The 15,985-nt window shown below is 38.1% G+C and overlaps 1 protein-coding gene across 1 annotated transcript in view; it reads left to right on the top strand.

Moving 5' to 3' along the window:
• The window catches only part of zzef1 (zinc finger, ZZ-type with EF hand domain 1), a 79,893-nt gene that overhangs the window by 2,411 nt on the left and 61,497 nt on the right, over positions 1-15,985 (top strand). Inside the window, exons 2-15 of the mRNA XM_051682521.1 lie at positions 1,470-1,614; positions 3,508-3,702; positions 7,028-7,211; positions 8,757-8,956; positions 10,641-10,851; positions 11,841-11,957; positions 12,217-12,395; positions 12,819-12,917; positions 13,069-13,160; positions 13,506-13,651; positions 13,990-14,095; positions 14,951-15,169; positions 15,354-15,445; positions 15,587-15,777. Coding sequence (XP_051538481.1) covers positions 1,470-1,614; positions 3,508-3,702; positions 7,028-7,211; positions 8,757-8,956; positions 10,641-10,851; positions 11,841-11,957; positions 12,217-12,395; positions 12,819-12,917; positions 13,069-13,160; positions 13,506-13,651; positions 13,990-14,095; positions 14,951-15,169; positions 15,354-15,445; positions 15,587-15,777 — 2,176 coding nt within the window. The remainder of the gene's footprint in view (positions 1-1,469; positions 1,615-3,507; positions 3,703-7,027; positions 7,212-8,756; positions 8,957-10,640; positions 10,852-11,840; positions 11,958-12,216; positions 12,396-12,818; positions 12,918-13,068; positions 13,161-13,505; positions 13,652-13,989; positions 14,096-14,950; positions 15,170-15,353; positions 15,446-15,586; positions 15,778-15,985) is intronic.

Below are 15,985 nucleotides of genomic sequence, written 5' to 3'. Positions count from 1 at the left end.
TTAATTTTCAATAATCCAATGATCAGAGATTGCTTGTACTGGCGTTACCACATTGCGGAAATCACGGATGGAATCACTGAATCTAAATTGCTTTGGCTATAAAATGTGGAATGTCACAGAATTTGACATATTTGGGACAAAAATGTATGTTTTAATGCACAATTAATCAAGCTGAATTCTCAGTATGTCCAAGTGTGATTATTAAATTGCAAAAGGTTGCGATTTAATTAAATCAGTATTTACTCTGCATGTGCTGCATGCTTCAAAATGAATGTGTGAAGCCGCCTCTCATGCACTGAAAACACCTCGTCATGAGCATCATGCGTGATCTGGGTGTGTGTATGTGTGTAGTAGATGACAGTGAGCGGCTCTGAAGCGTGCAGCACATACAGACTATATATGTTTATTTTTATGAAATCATAGCTTTTGGGAGTTTAATAATCACACTAGGCCATGTAGTAAACTGCTCATCTGGAGGTGAGAAACTACCGTCAAAAACACACTGAAATGGCAAAATAAAAGCTAGATTTAAACTGACACGTTAAATGGGTAAAAGGTCATGTTTAATGCAATTAAATTATTATGTATTAAAGCAATATCTCACATCTGTGATGTTCTGTTGAGCAGCGCTTTTTGGACTGGGCTGTGAGGATTTTGTAGAAAAGTACTTCATTTGATAAAAATTATGCAATGTTATGTAGAAAAATGTAATTAATTAAATTTTCATTTGATTAAAGTTTTAACAAATGAATTTTATTAGACACCATTTTGATGATGAAATGTATTTAAACTGTTGAATACAGAATTTAAAATAAATAAATAAAAATAACCGTCCAATAACCTTCCTGTGCTCTGACATTGTAGGATGATTTCTTCTGTAACTTTAGTGTAATAGATGTAGAGAGCCCAGATAGTGTGATTTGAAGATCTCTTCCAAGCCCAACAAATCTAACTTAAGCTCTACAATTAAATTTGTATGAACCTGCCTATGGACTTCCTATTTGTATAAGTAAAAATACAATGTTTCCTATTGAATTAACATACTGTAAATGAGTATAAAAGAGAAAACAATGAGGTTACCTTTCAGCTGTCTGCAACATGAATTAAACATTAAATGTACACTGTATCCCGGGCTAATCAGTTTGGAAAAATGTGTTATCTGTGATTTGCTCACAATGGTGTCTTACATTACAAGCTTCTGGAAGGCACTGCAGTGATTTAACCTTGTCTCTCTTTCATTTGCTTTTCAAATGATTCCAATGCTGGCTTTATTTTTTTTGTTTATGTGGTTGAAATACACGACTGTTCTGGCTGGAGAGGCCAGCAGCGTCATTGTTGCCTTAGTTGTTTCTTTTGGTCCTCTCCCTATTGTTTAATTGTCTCCTAGTATAATCAATATCCTAATATTTGTAGCACAGGGTGGTATACATTCAGAAAATGTCATCACCTCTTCCATTTGTTTTGTGTAGGCATTTGGTCAGTTTGATGCTGAGGGTGATGGGATCGTCGATGTGGAGAACATGCTCATGGCACTGAAGAACTCTAATGGAGCCAATCTGCAGGGAGAACTCAGTCATGTGATCAGGCAGCTTCAGGCATGCTCTCTGACACCAGGTGGGGGATGAGACACGAAAATGCTTATTATGAATGTTCCTCAGTTTAGACTGTGACAATTTTTGCAAAGGAAACAGCAGCACAAATGTCCACAATTGGTAGCATTGTATCATTTTCAGGGTTCTCATGGTAATGGAGAACATGGAAAAATCAGGGATCAGGGTTTTAAATTGTGATTTCCAGGTCTGGAAAAGCATGAAAGTAAATTACATCTTAAAAAGTAATGGAAATCTCAATAGTGAATACAGATTTTCTAGTCACGCTCTGCTCTAAAATATTTCATTGGCTTGAAATGGACATCTCTATAAGATGATTTGTAAAATATGTATCCAGTAATCACAATCAACTGAAAAAGTAATGGAAAGGTCTTGAAAAAGCAATTCAAATTTAGGAGTGGGTGGAAAATCGATTCACCGATGCATCTCGATTCTTTTTCCAATGATCCTGGATTTTGTAGTCACTGGAATTTTTTTGTTGTGGATTTTGCCCCTTTTTCTCCCAATTTGGAATGCCCAATTACCAATGTGCTTTTAAGTCCTCTTGGTTGCGTAGTGATTCGCCTCAATCCAGGTGGCAGAGGACGAATTATCACGTGGCTTGTTGAGCGCGTTGCCATGGAGACATAGCGTGGAAGCTTCACGCCATCCACCGCGGCATCCACGCTCAACTCACCACGCGCCCCACCGAGAACGAACCACATTATAGCGACCACGAGGAGGTTACACCATGTGACTCTACCTCCCTTGCAACCGGGCCAATTTGGTTGTTTAGGAGACATGGCCTGAGACACTAAGCACGCCCTGGGATTCTAACTAGTGAACTCCAGGGGTGGTAGCCAGCATCTTTTACCACTGAGCTACACAGGTCCCCAGTCACTGCAATTTTTACAAAACCAGGTTACAGTTGAACCAGACCTGTCACAGGGCAACTTACTGTCTAAGAAACCCAATTTTGGTCCAAATGTGATGATACTGCATTTTGCCTTTGCACTAGGGGTGGAATCACAGGGTAACTGGCGATACAATATAATATTGATATTTAGGTCATTATTTTTGGTGTATTGCAATTCAAAACTACGATGTTTCTCATTCGTCTTCATTGGACTTAAGAGAACTGTTTCCAAGTCACCAAATGCACTGTTAAATTAATAAAAGTGCCAGTTTACAAAACAAGGCCAGTTTATTTCCTAATATCTATGTACAATGCAAAGCCATACGCATATAGGACCATAATGGCTCCCTGTTTCAGTGGTTAGGTCAATGTAGCTAGACTTTCTAAAAATTAATTATAATATTTATGAATACAATAGTAGCCTAAACACTTAAAAAGCATTATTTATTACAACACAGTTTCAATACACAAAAGTATGATTGATTTCACCTAAAAGGTTAGCCTATTTTATATGACTAACATTTTTGTCAAAATACCTCGGTTAATGTTACTGCTGTAAAATCATGATAAATTATGTGTAGATTATGTGTAAAGCATGATAACTGCACCTTCTTGGGGCTGTTGTTGAAATTCTAGATTGATTTGGCAAAGAGAACATTTTTACCCATAACCACAATATCAATGTGGATAAAATGTAAATAATAATATTGATTTTTGGCATGTAAATATCGATACAATATCACAAGGAAAAATATCATGATACTTTAACATATCGATATTTTTTCCCAACTCTACTTTGCACAGCAGAATAATCAATACGAATTTTTGATAAAAAAATGAGATGTATCAGGAATCAGATTGAATCGTGAGGTGCCTAAAGATTCCCACCCTTTTTGCAATTTCTCAGTCAGAGAAATGGGAGCCCTAAATTATGCAAAGTTATAGATGACTCTCAGTTTTTCACTCAGCTGTTGTCCTCTCCAACCCTTCGTGCTTGTCCAGGATTTGTGGATATCTTCTCCAAGTCCAAGGACCGTCTCAAAGCACATGCCTCCAAGATTCTGAAATTCTTACATAGGAACCGCATCCCTAGCAGTGCCATCCCATTCCCAGTGCTGGAGGGTTACAATAGCATCTGCACCATGAGGTCATCTGTAGTGCAGGACTTCCTGGATTACCTGCTACAGAAGGAGAAAGGTAACAAATCAGTGCTTACTTATGCTCATATCTGCTTGTTACACTCAATTCATTAGATTTCCTTAATGCAATGAGACATTGAGAGTGAAAAATAAGGGGTCTGGCAATTCGAATGGCAGTTTTTTTTCTGTTTTATAACATTGGTAGCACTTGGAATCCATGTTACTGTATTGTACCGTGTTTGGTATCTTGGATAAAAACACTTTTGTAAATGGACCTTAGTTAGGGCAGACGCAAATGAAAATTAGGCTGAGTGTAGGGATGCCACAATGTGAGTTTTTGACGGATAAATTACCATCTGAGAAAAGTCACGGTTAACCGGTTTTATGATTATTTGTGATGGGGAAAAAAGTCATCATGTCACAATTGAACGTGTTAGTGGATGGGTTTCTGCAGCTAAACAATAGGAAAACTGATAAATACAAAACAAATAAATAGGAGGTATATAATAAGAGACGCTCCAACATAAGCAGCAACACTGCTGCCTCAGGAGTGCCAAATGATGTGCTACAATGTAACTAGAGTACTTGGAGTCACTTCAAAAGTGCAAAACTGTAAAGCCCCATACACACATGCAGCGACTTTATCACTTGAGGTCACTAATCTCTGCACTATGAAGTCGCTAGTGGCCGTTCCTACTGCTGTCGCTCTAAAGTTATTTGTTTACTGCACATCTGGCCATGTCTTTTGAAAATCTGATCACAGATGAGGCATTTTTCCAGTAAAACTAAGGTACTGTACTATTCTAATTTGACAAGGATTAAGTTTTTTGTCTCTGAAAATGCACATTCTGCAGGGGAGAGTGTTTTTTTTTTTTTAATGAATTGCAGCTGTGCTAAATGCATCATATCATTAATAAGTTGAACGATCTATCAATGTTCGAATCAAACTCACTCAGACTGCCAACATTTTCATGATAACTGCACCTTCAGAGTTTCTCAACTTTACAGTGTTGCTAGCCATGCCCACATTTAGTTGCCAGAGGTCACTATCGCTTGTGTCGCTGGAAGTCGCAAGCTCTGACTGAAAATGAAAAAAGTTGCTGCATGTGTGTACAGGGTTTAAGATTATTGTGGGTGTATCCGTTTTCTGTCAGACACCTCACCATAATGAAAGAATTTACAACAGACTTAAAATACTGTCCTTTATTCTGTGCACAACACTTCACAAATAAACCCATGTGCTATGCATAATAACAGGAACATTGCTCACAGCAGGCGATTTAAAGACTGATAATGACTAAAATGGACATTTATTGTTGAATGTGTTGAATTTCTACACTAGTAATGCTTTAAATAATGAGGATGAATTAATACACCACTTCTGAAAGTTTACCACGCTCATAGAAACTAAATGCAAATGTACCGGACACTGTCAGCACGTTTAATTATTACAAAAAGTTGCATCTATTAATTCATCACTTTAAAAGCACCACAGCTAAAATATATTAAACTTACTAGTTTGTTGTTGAATGATTAGTAGAACATTATGTCGCATTTGTAGGATGTGTACCTTTATATGACTTCTGTTTGCATGTTTCACATCCGTCGTCTTCAGAAACCTTCAGTCAAATGCTCCCAAACGGCCAATTTAAGTCACTTTTTTGGTGGATGTGAGTCTCGTAGATCAAATTCCTCCGAGTTTGTGTGTAGCCCCAGTTTCACATCATTTGAAATTTCACGTTCAGTCCGCAACAACTGGCAAAGCACCATGCGGACACCGTTCGTAACCAACAGATCCCACTACCCACACAGGCACAAGAGTTTTTCACACTTAGACTTACAAAATGTACTAAAACTCTTTTATATTATATTGCTGTATATAAATATAATTTTCACCCGATTCAGTATTACAATGATATTTCCTAGCTGATTCGATATGTATTGCGATTCTGTAAGTATTGCGATTTGATGTTTTGATATAAAAACGTCATAAAAATATAAAGTCCTTTTTCTCAGAAAGACATGTCTATTGAAGAATAGTTGTGTCTGAAATGACAATTTTTTTTTACTCTGTAATATATCATTTGCAGGTAAAAGGTTGGGATGTGCAAAACTATCAGTTAAAACTACCAATGGACCAGTCAGTGCGTTGTCTGAGCTGAGGAGCCCATGTATAAGGCTGCATTTTGTCCATTTGTATTCAACAAATAAAAATATCGGCCTACTCTATATATTTTTAACTTATCAAACTAATTTTGTTATTTTAGAATATAAAATATAACATTAATTACCATAGGCTAATACTATTATCATAATGATAATTTTGCAACACACAAATGGAAGCTAAAGAGTAAACTGGTTCAAGAACCGTTGCTGGGGCTGTATTCACTTATGACAATTCACCTGTAGTCCCAATGTCGTTGCATGTTATTTGCATATGCATCCTGATGTCTTAGCTCCTATGCAGTGTTCTCATAGACAATGATATTCTTACAAACTGCTCCCAGGGGTCCTGGGTAGCTCAGTGAGTATTGACACTGACTACCACCCCTGGAGTCACGAGTTTGAATCCAGGGCGTGCTTAGTGACTCCAGCCAGGTCTCCTAAGCAACCAAAAGCTTAGAACATGGGGAGCACATTGAGATAAGACAGGAGAATGTAATGTGCACTACAACTGAAAGTATTACTACTTGTTTGCAGAAGTGTGACTGCATCATTAACATATTGTGTTACTGGAAGGCAGTCAGCCAGAGATATTTAAAATATAATATAGAAAGGAAATGGGGGAAGGGCAGATCATCGTTGTGGTTTTCTGCACACAGGTTCAAGAAAACTGATGTGTTTTTGTGGACAATTTAGCTGATGCTTTTTTTTTGCAGTTATGGTTATACATTCTCACCATATGAAGTGCCTTCTTATGTTTATTCTTTTTCATTTTCATAATTTTTTTCATTCAATGATTGGATTTTTCTGACATTCATATTCACTTGAGAGAAAGTTTAAGGTGAGGTGTGCAATTTGTTTTGATCCCATTTTAATGTGCATGGACACCCTAAAGAAAGCAATTTGTGTGGTTGATTTCCCTGAAGAGTGTAAACACTGTGACGCTTTTGAAACATTCTTCTGTTTGTTTGAGCATTTTGACATGTCAGCTCTGGGTTAGCCAATGCATTCATTTGGGTTGGGACTACCTTTTTGGTGCAAAGAATGGAGGTGGGGCAATATGCAAACATCAGTTTTACCAAATCCTTTGGTGCCACTAGTTTTGCAAAAATGACACCCTTCACCTTTAAGGGGATCGCCCAGAGGATTTTCTTTAATCTCCTCCTTCACTTTCCATGTTCTGCTTCTCTTCATCTTCTGCTCTCTCACTCTACTCTCAGATTTAGACATCCAGTACAGAGCAGAGCTCAATCACGACCCAGATGTGGATAAGGTCAAAGTGGTCACTCAGTGCTACAGCTTCATAGATGCTTCATCTAACAGTGCAGATATACACAAGCTAACTAATGGAGAGACTGTGTCTTTCTGGCAGTCGGACGGCAGCGCTCGCTCACACTGGATAAGGCAAGCTGCTCATCTCAGTGGTGCACTGAAATGGAATTCAAATATAGTCTTAGTTTAAAGTGTGTAAACAGATAGGTTCAGGTCTGGTGAGTTTGCTGGCCAGTCAAGCACACCAACACCATGGTCATTTAACCAACCTTTGGTGCTTTTGGCAGTGTGGGCAGGTGCCGAATCCTGCTGGAAAATGAAATCAGCATCTTTAAAAAGCTGGTCAGCAGAAGGAAGCATGAAGTGCTCCAAAATTTCTTGGTAAACGTGTGCAGTGACTTTGGTTTTCAAAAAACACAATGGACCAACACCAGCAGATGACATTGCACCCCAAATCATCACAGACTGTGGAAACTTAACACTGGACTTCAAGCAACTTGGGCTATGAGCTTCTCCACCCTTCCTCCAGACTCTAGGACCTTGGTTTCCAAATGAAATACAAAACTTGCTCTCATCTGAAAAGAGGACTTTGGACCACTGGGCAACAGTCCAGTTCTTCTTCTCCTTAGCCCAGGTAAGACGCCTCTGACATTGTCTGTGGTTCAGGAGTGGCTTAACAAGGGGAATACGACAACTGTAGCCAAATTCCTTGACACGTCTGTGTGTGGTGGCTCTTGATGCCTTGACCCCAGCCTCAGTCCATTCCTTGTGAAGTTCACCCAAATCTTTGAATTGATTTTGCTTGACAATCCTCATAAGGCTGCGGTTCTCTCGGTTGGTTGTGCACCTTTTTCTTCCACACTTTTTCCTTCCACTCAACTTTCTGTTAACATGCTTGGATAAAGCACTCTGTGAACAGCCAGCTTCTTTGGCAATGAATGTTTGTGGCTTACCCTCCTTGTGAAGGGTGTCAATGATTGTCTTCTGGACAACTGTCAGATCAGCAGTCTTCCCCATGATTTTGTAGCCTAGTGAACCAAACTGAGAGACCATTTTGAAGGCTCAGGAAACCTTTGCAGGTGTTTTGAGTTGATTAGCTGATTGGCATGTCAAAATATTCTAATTTTTTGAGATAGTGAATTGGTGGGTTTTTGTTAAATGTGAGCCAAAATCATCACAATTAAAAGAACCAAAGACTTAAACTACTTCAGTCTGTGTGCATTGAATTTATTTAATACACGAGTTTCACAATTTGAGTTGAATTACTGAAATAAATGAACTTTTCCACGACATTCTAATTTATTGAGATGCACCTGTATTTCTAAATTCGTATCTGTTGATGTCACACATTCCATGACCTTTGCAAATAATTAGTTCAGTTGGCCAATGGCCAATATAATGCCTATATTATTAGCAAAATTAAATAATGTGTACACAAAATTGCTCAATTTAAATGGGCTAAATGACCACTTCTTTTAATGAGCCAATCAGGCACAGTTATCTGCTGATGCCAATAAATAAATAATCTCAAAATGTCCAGATATTAGCCAATTGATATGCAGATTTATCAATCAACCACAATGATCTAAATTTCCCATGATTATAAGAAACTGTATATATTGTTAACATTTTTTAATCGAACAGTAACCTCACCAGCTCCTCTGATCTCTTACACAGGTTAAAAATGAAGCCAGACATCGTTTTGAGACGACTGGCAATTGCAGTAGCATCTAATGACCACAGCTACATGCCGCAGCTGGTGTCTGTAGCTGTAGGGAAGAACCGGCGCTCCTTGCAGGAGATCAGGGATGTGAGGATCCCCAGTAACGTCACAGGATATGTACCTCTACTGGATAATGCCAACATCACCCATCCCTGTGAGCACACACTAAAATAGCAGGATTTTCTTTTTCACACACAGATTACATAAACTGACAAAACTTAAATCCAAAATTTCTTTTAAAGGTGATGTGTGTTATTTTTTTACTGTGTTAATAGACTCGGTTAAACTTTATAATAAGGTTGTATTCATTAAAGTGGTCATGACACGAGGAATACAATTTCCTTGAGCTTTAGACATATAAGGTCATTGTACTCGGAACTCAAAACGTCCTCCTCACTGCGAGAAGAACATTTGTCGAAACCAAGCTGCCAAAACAACTCATTGTCTACTTCCTCCACTTTGTGATGTCACTGTGGTAGACATTTGCATCTGACCACCTCCACAACAACACATCAACAACTACTTAACCTGACCACCTCCGTAGCCCCCTACCTTCTCGTAGCAGCGGTGAGCAGTGAAATGGCAATGATAGAGCAGGTCAGTCAAGAGCAGAGAGCCAATCATAACAGTGGGCATGTACTGTCAAGCAGCACCAAACCCAAGCATTTCTGACAGAGGCCCCATTTACACCTTTTATTAACATGCATTTTCAGTGATCGGATTGCTATCGGATTGCACTTGACCACATTAAATGGCAGGTGTAAATGCAACTAAGATGCATTGTTATCGGATCGTGATCGGATCACTGAAACCACATTCTGAGGTGGCCAGGAACGGATTCTGACCACATTCAAAGAAGGTGTAAATGCACATGTTTTCGTTATTTGGATACAACTATGTAAGTAAATGTTCAATGAAGGAAAAACCCTGACTGTTAAAGTGATAGAAAGCATCTGAATTATCCATCAATGTTTTTAAAATTAGCTAAAAGACCAGCCTTTAATGTAATATGTAAGTAGTGTTTTGCATTTTGCGTGGGTAACTTTGATCGGATCTCTATCCGATCACAGTGGAGATGCATTTGACTGCAAGGTGTATATGCAATTCAGCTAAAGAATATCCAGATACTATCCAGATATGAAACGCATGTTAATGCAAGGTGTAAATGGGGCCAGAGGGTCAGAATGAGGGTGGAAAATAATCATGTTTTACAAATATAAACTTCCTGCAAAAAACTTTACTAATATTATAAGTGAACCTCAAGGAACGTATTAAAATAATAAAAAAAAGGCATGTCATGACCCTTTAATATTAGTTAACTACATTAGTTAACATGAACTAACAATGAACAACACTTTTACAGCATTTATTAATGTTGGTTAATGTTAATTTCTACATAAACTAATAATATTTTTTTTACATTAAAAGTTGTATGAATGAACATTAGTTAATGCATTATGAACTAACATGAATACATAATAAACAATAGTATTCTGATAAATTAACATTAAGTTTTATAAATGCTGTGAAATGTCATTTTTCATTGTTAGTTTCTGATATACCTAATGCATTTACTAATGTTAACAAATGGAACCTTATTGTTAAGTGTTACCGAATACTCTTTTGGCTCAACCAATGACATGAGTTTGGGGCAGAACTACTTGTTTTCCAATCGCATTTTGATGTTGTTTTTGAATTTACCTATTGCCCGACTGTTTAGTTTAAGGATGTACTTTTGTTATGTCCACTTAAATGTTTCAGATGATGTTTGCATTTAGAGAACCCTTGTAAATTCAGACAGATCATTGAGTGGTAAAGCTCTTCTTTTTCTCTCTCAGATATTCAGATAAATATTAAGCGTTGTCTAAGCGATGGCTGTGATACACGTATTCATGGTCTTAAAACAATGGGCTACCAGATCACCAAGAGTAAAGAAGTTTCGGTATCCGACGCCTCCGCTATATGGTATCTGTCACTCCTCACGTCTCTGGTCACCGCTTCCATGGAAACCAACCCTGTACTTGCGCAGACTGTTCTGCAGAGCACGCAGTAAGTCAGGAGAAATAGCTGATGAATGTTGCATATATACTGATATATATATATATATATATATATATATATATATATATATATATATATATATCTCATGGTACTGAATGACTATCATATTAATATACATGGCTTCAAATATACTATGCTCTTTAAGAGGTCAACCGATAATGGATTTTGTCAATACCAGTGACTAAAGTGGTGGAAAGGCCAATAACCTATTAATCAGACGATAGTTTTTTAAACAATTATTTATAGATTTATAAGAATTAAGTATAAACAAACCCAACGCACAAGGGACTCTTATTTTGAAATGACAGACTTGGAGCCATTACAATGCTCTATATTTAAGTACGAACCAAATTAAGCTTTTTATAGCCTATATATTTCACCAGATGAGGAAAGTTTACTATTATTCACAAGATATAAAGTTGGAGATGCAATTTATGTGCTGACAGGGCACGTTTCCATATATTTGCATTTTTCTTTGCATGCCCTGGTTTCAATTTAGAACACTTGGTTATTTAATCAAAATAACAAAATATGCATTAACGTTTGGATAAAAATATGGATGAATATTGTCAATGATGAAATATTTAGATACAAATCCCCACGAGTTGTCATTGATTGTTTTTAATTGAACTCTAGGGGCTGCTGTTAAACTGCGAAAACAATCGGTTTTAACTGTAAATCCTCCAGCGTCATACACAGAAGAATAATAATAAAAAGAACGCTATCGGCATAGATTTTTGCAGATAACGGATAGTTACAAAAAGCAACTATCTGCACTGATTAATCAGTAAAACAGATATATCCTTCTACCTCTAAATGCTATGGTACATGTAAAAACAAAACAAAAAACAATGTTACAATGTCCAAATCATCAATCTAATACCACTCTACTAATTTGTTAGTGTTGTTTTGATGAACCCCTCCATTTGTTTAAAGCAGTTCATTTCACTGTGGTTTTTACTCTTTCCATTCTCTAGAAAAGCCTTACAGCACATGCCGCCTCTGTCCTTAACGCCATCTTCAACTGAATTCCCCAAATTCTTCTCAGCAAACATTCTAGAAGAAGTGGATGGGTTTTTACTGCGTATAGCAGAGTAAGAAATAACCATTCACACAACTGCATGAGCTACATAAGCTCAACTCAACTCAGCACATGTTTAGATCTGTTATTAATAAGTCAAAACAATGCTGACAGGGACAGCAATAGCGGCAAACCCCTTTTGGATTTAATTATACAATACAAGTCAGGTTGGTAATAATAGAAGACTTACAGCAATTAATGTGATTGTACACTCTGTCCCTTTCTGTTGAGAAAGCTTATCGGAAGTGCTTTGCTTTTAACTTTCTCTTTAGCTGTTGTGTGTCTCCTGAGGCTGAGCTGACTTTGTTAGCTTTTGCTCTGGCTCGAGGCAGCGTGGCTAAAGTTCTCATCTCTCTGTCTGGTATCTGTGAGCATCTGGAGTCAGAATACAGAGCTTCCTCACTGTTGGCATCTATGGCGTCGGTCCGGCTAAGGCTGCTTTATCGTAATGGTAATACACATTCGTTTTATAGAGCATTTGTGAACTTTTTAAAAATTTGATTTCAATTCAAACTGCTTTCACATAGTGTTCAGGAATTAAACTAAGCTTTAATGTAGTGAAGTACACCAACAGTGAAATCTCATTGGTCAAATCTAGCTCCACATGTATCTAATGTACCTATGTATGTAAACATCAAATATGGACAAGGAAAATTGCATTATCACACAGCATTTTGTTCTCAGTGAGGGCAGGAGTCTTTGACACTCGAAACGCAACGGGTCACGCCTAATTAGGGTGAGGTGTAGTAATAATGACAAATGTCATCTCCACATGTTTAATCGAAGCCCACCCCTCTGTGTAGAGCAACAGGGATTAGCTGCATTTGCCCAACTGCACTATAGTACGTGTAAATCTGTGTGTGGTTGTCTGTAGGTAAATCCCTCCAGCTGCATCTTCAGGCATGTGATGTCAAGAGTAAAGAGGAGAAGTCCGGCCCAGAAAACATGCTGACTGAACCCAGCACTGGAGACGGTACATGCACCATATATTCACACTCTGCCTCATACTGGTTTTAAATAGATTTTTAGAGCTACTTTGTGTTTTTTTGCATCTGAAATGATCAGGAAGAAAAGGTCATTCAAAGTTGATACCTTTAAAGTGGATGTTTAATGTGGGCCTGCAGGTTTCCTGACAGAAAATGGAAAGAGGAAAGCCAGTGTGATCCTGTCCACTGAAGACCAGAGCTGCTTTCAGGTCACACAGATCAAGATAAAGGTGAGTCTGTTTTTTCAGTAAGAAAAGCTTTAATGCAGACTTCAGCTTTATATTATACTTCAATTATGCTCTTAAATACTGTATGATACTAGCTTTGACTTACTGAACATATTTCAGAAAATTATCATGTTGGAAATGGGTTGCTCTTTAGACTTAAACCTTTACTTTAGACACACATTCCTGACAGCCAAAAGAATTAGTTCCATATAAAGGAGAAACTATTTGGTAATAGTATTAAAGTAATTATATTTTTATATATTTTTTTTTATTTTTCAAGTGTCACAACTGACAACACTACAACTGTGAACACAAACACGTAGACTCCAGTATGTTTTTCCATCTCAGGTGCGTAAAGGAGCGATTGGTGCTAAATGTGGCTTAGTGTTTGCATACAATGACAGCGAGGCATTTGATGCAGATAAACACTTCAAAAGGTTTAAAAAGTATGACAGCTGGGACTACAAAGACTACAAAGAATTTGTCCAAGACAGGTATTGTATGTCAGATTCTTACTTTGTCTGTTTGGAGAGAATATTTGAGAAACGTATTATTTATTTTAATGTATTATTTGATTGAGGTAAGCTAATTTATTTATCTAGAGTTAACAATGCAATAGATTATACAGTGTTGTTTACCATGGAGGAAGAATTTATCGTCTTGTCCAATGAATGTGAGAGTATGTTTTGGTCTTGTATGTGCATGTGTTTGTGCTGCCAAGATGGCTGTAAATTCAATGAGAATGCTCCTGTGAGTCAATTGACCTCTCGCTGTTATCCAACTATGCACCTCACACACATTCTTATGCGTATCATATTCACACTCACTGTAGCACAAGAATACCAGAGACGAGTGAAGAGAAGCCGATTGGCTGGTTTGAGGTTGAGGAAGACTGGAACAATGTGGAGATCAAACTTCAGCAATGTCGAGTGTCAAAAGTATGAATTCAAAGTTTCTTTCTCTCTCTCTCTCTCTCTCTCTGTCCTCTTTTTTTTCTCACTCTCTCATTTAAAGGTGAAGTGTGTAATGTCTGCGTCAAGACATTACACACTTCACCAAAAAGCAGCACCAAAATGCCAAAATGTTTTTTTTCAAACAGATACTGTAGTCCCGCCCCAAACTTATGCCATTGTTTGAGCTGATGTTGCAATGTTGGGCTGGTCGGGATGTTTGAACGGGCAGCAATTTATTTTAAAGCACTGCACTGTTTACACTTTTCAGAGGAATCAACCAATGAATGGCTCACTTATTTTGTTGTCACTGCATATTAACCCTAAAAAGGTTTTTGGTTCCTGGGGGATAATAACATTTAAGAGGCTAGGGAGAGGAGCAATGAGTGAGTGTTAAATGTTTGTGAAAAATATTGAAAAGGGAGTCCCTGCAAATACTTAAGACATGCAACTTTGTATCTAAAGTTTGGCATCAACTCTCAGTCTTTATCCAAAAATAAAAAGGCAGCATTTTTTGAGAAGGCAGCTGACATCAAGGCAAACGCTCCTATTGATTAGGATTTCTACAAGCTATAAAATGGAAAATAAAAGCAATATTTTAGAAAGAAAAACATGGAAATGTATTATGTGGGTCCTACTGCGTTGGGAAAATAGCAATTCATTTTCAGAGGTACCTTATAAATCCCTTTTTAGGGATAAGCTGGAATAGTATTAAGTGGGTATTTTAACATCAAAAGCTTACATCAACATAAAGAAGTTGCGCTTAAATATGGCAACTCTGAAAACTATAATTATATGCAGTAGACATTCTTTTGCCAATTAATGCTCTCTCTCTGTCTGTAGTTTCTGATGGTGAAGTTCCTGTGTGCCAGGCAGGACACAGCAGAGCGATTGGGCATTCAGCAGATGAGTTTCAGTGGGTATTTGTGTCCAGACTCTGAGCGTATGGAGGATGTGGAGGATCTGAGCATTCAGGCAGAGGGGAGCGTCTCGGGTCTGGTCACTGGCCTCACGCTCATGAAGAAAACCCTCTACTTCATCCAGCAGCTCACCAGAGACATGGTACATCCACCATTATTCACTCTGAATGTACATGTCATCAGATACCGTATAAGCAGTCACACCATGACTGTGACCTGATTGAAGCACAACAAGTTTATATACTGTGTAGATGTAGTGGCCCATCCATGCTAGATTTGCCAGCATCTCCAAATAGAGTTTAATAAACCGTAAGCCTATGTTACAGGATGCGTCTCTGTCGAAGCATAAGTCCCTGCTGGACTTCAGTGACCTCAACCTGCTTCTGTTCTGGGACTTTTACCGCAAACTCAGATCTATGTGAGTTCAAACTGCAATTATCAACTGCCGTATACATAATAATGAAAAATGTGGATTATAACTTGATTGGTTAGTATTTGTAGTAATGTGTTATCTCATGTCTATCTGTCTGTCTGTTTGTGTGTGTGCATACACTCTCAGTGAGGGAGAGGAGGCAGTCAAGACTAGAGTTTTGCTGCTTCAGCTGCTGCAAAACTGCTTCCCAATGCTGCCAAGCTTGACAGAGTCCCAGCCGTCAGATGTCACAGCCTCATCGTCTGCATCAGCCTCAGCCAGCACACACGTGGACCCTGCAGAAGCTGTTGGGGAGCTTTACAGTCACTTGTGTCAAGGTGTGAACTTGCACACTACTCTCATACCGCCATGTGACTCATGATGACGCTGCCAAACACATGAAACACTCTGCGGTGGTTTGTTTTCAGTGCCTTGCTGCTGATTGTGCAGGTCATTTTGCATTCCTGGACAGCTGCTGGAGTCACATTACAGAGTTGAACTAAGGGTCATTGTGATGACATATTCAGTGCCGAACAGAACAACACA

Source organism: Myxocyprinus asiaticus, chromosome 4 (assembly GCF_019703515.2).
Source record: "Myxocyprinus asiaticus isolate MX2 ecotype Aquarium Trade chromosome 4, UBuf_Myxa_2, whole genome shotgun sequence".
NCBI lineage: Eukaryota > Metazoa > Chordata > Actinopteri > Cypriniformes > Catostomidae > Myxocyprinus > Myxocyprinus asiaticus.
The sequence above is the reverse complement of the archived record's forward strand: the minus strand, read 5'-3'. Positions and strand labels throughout refer to the sequence as shown.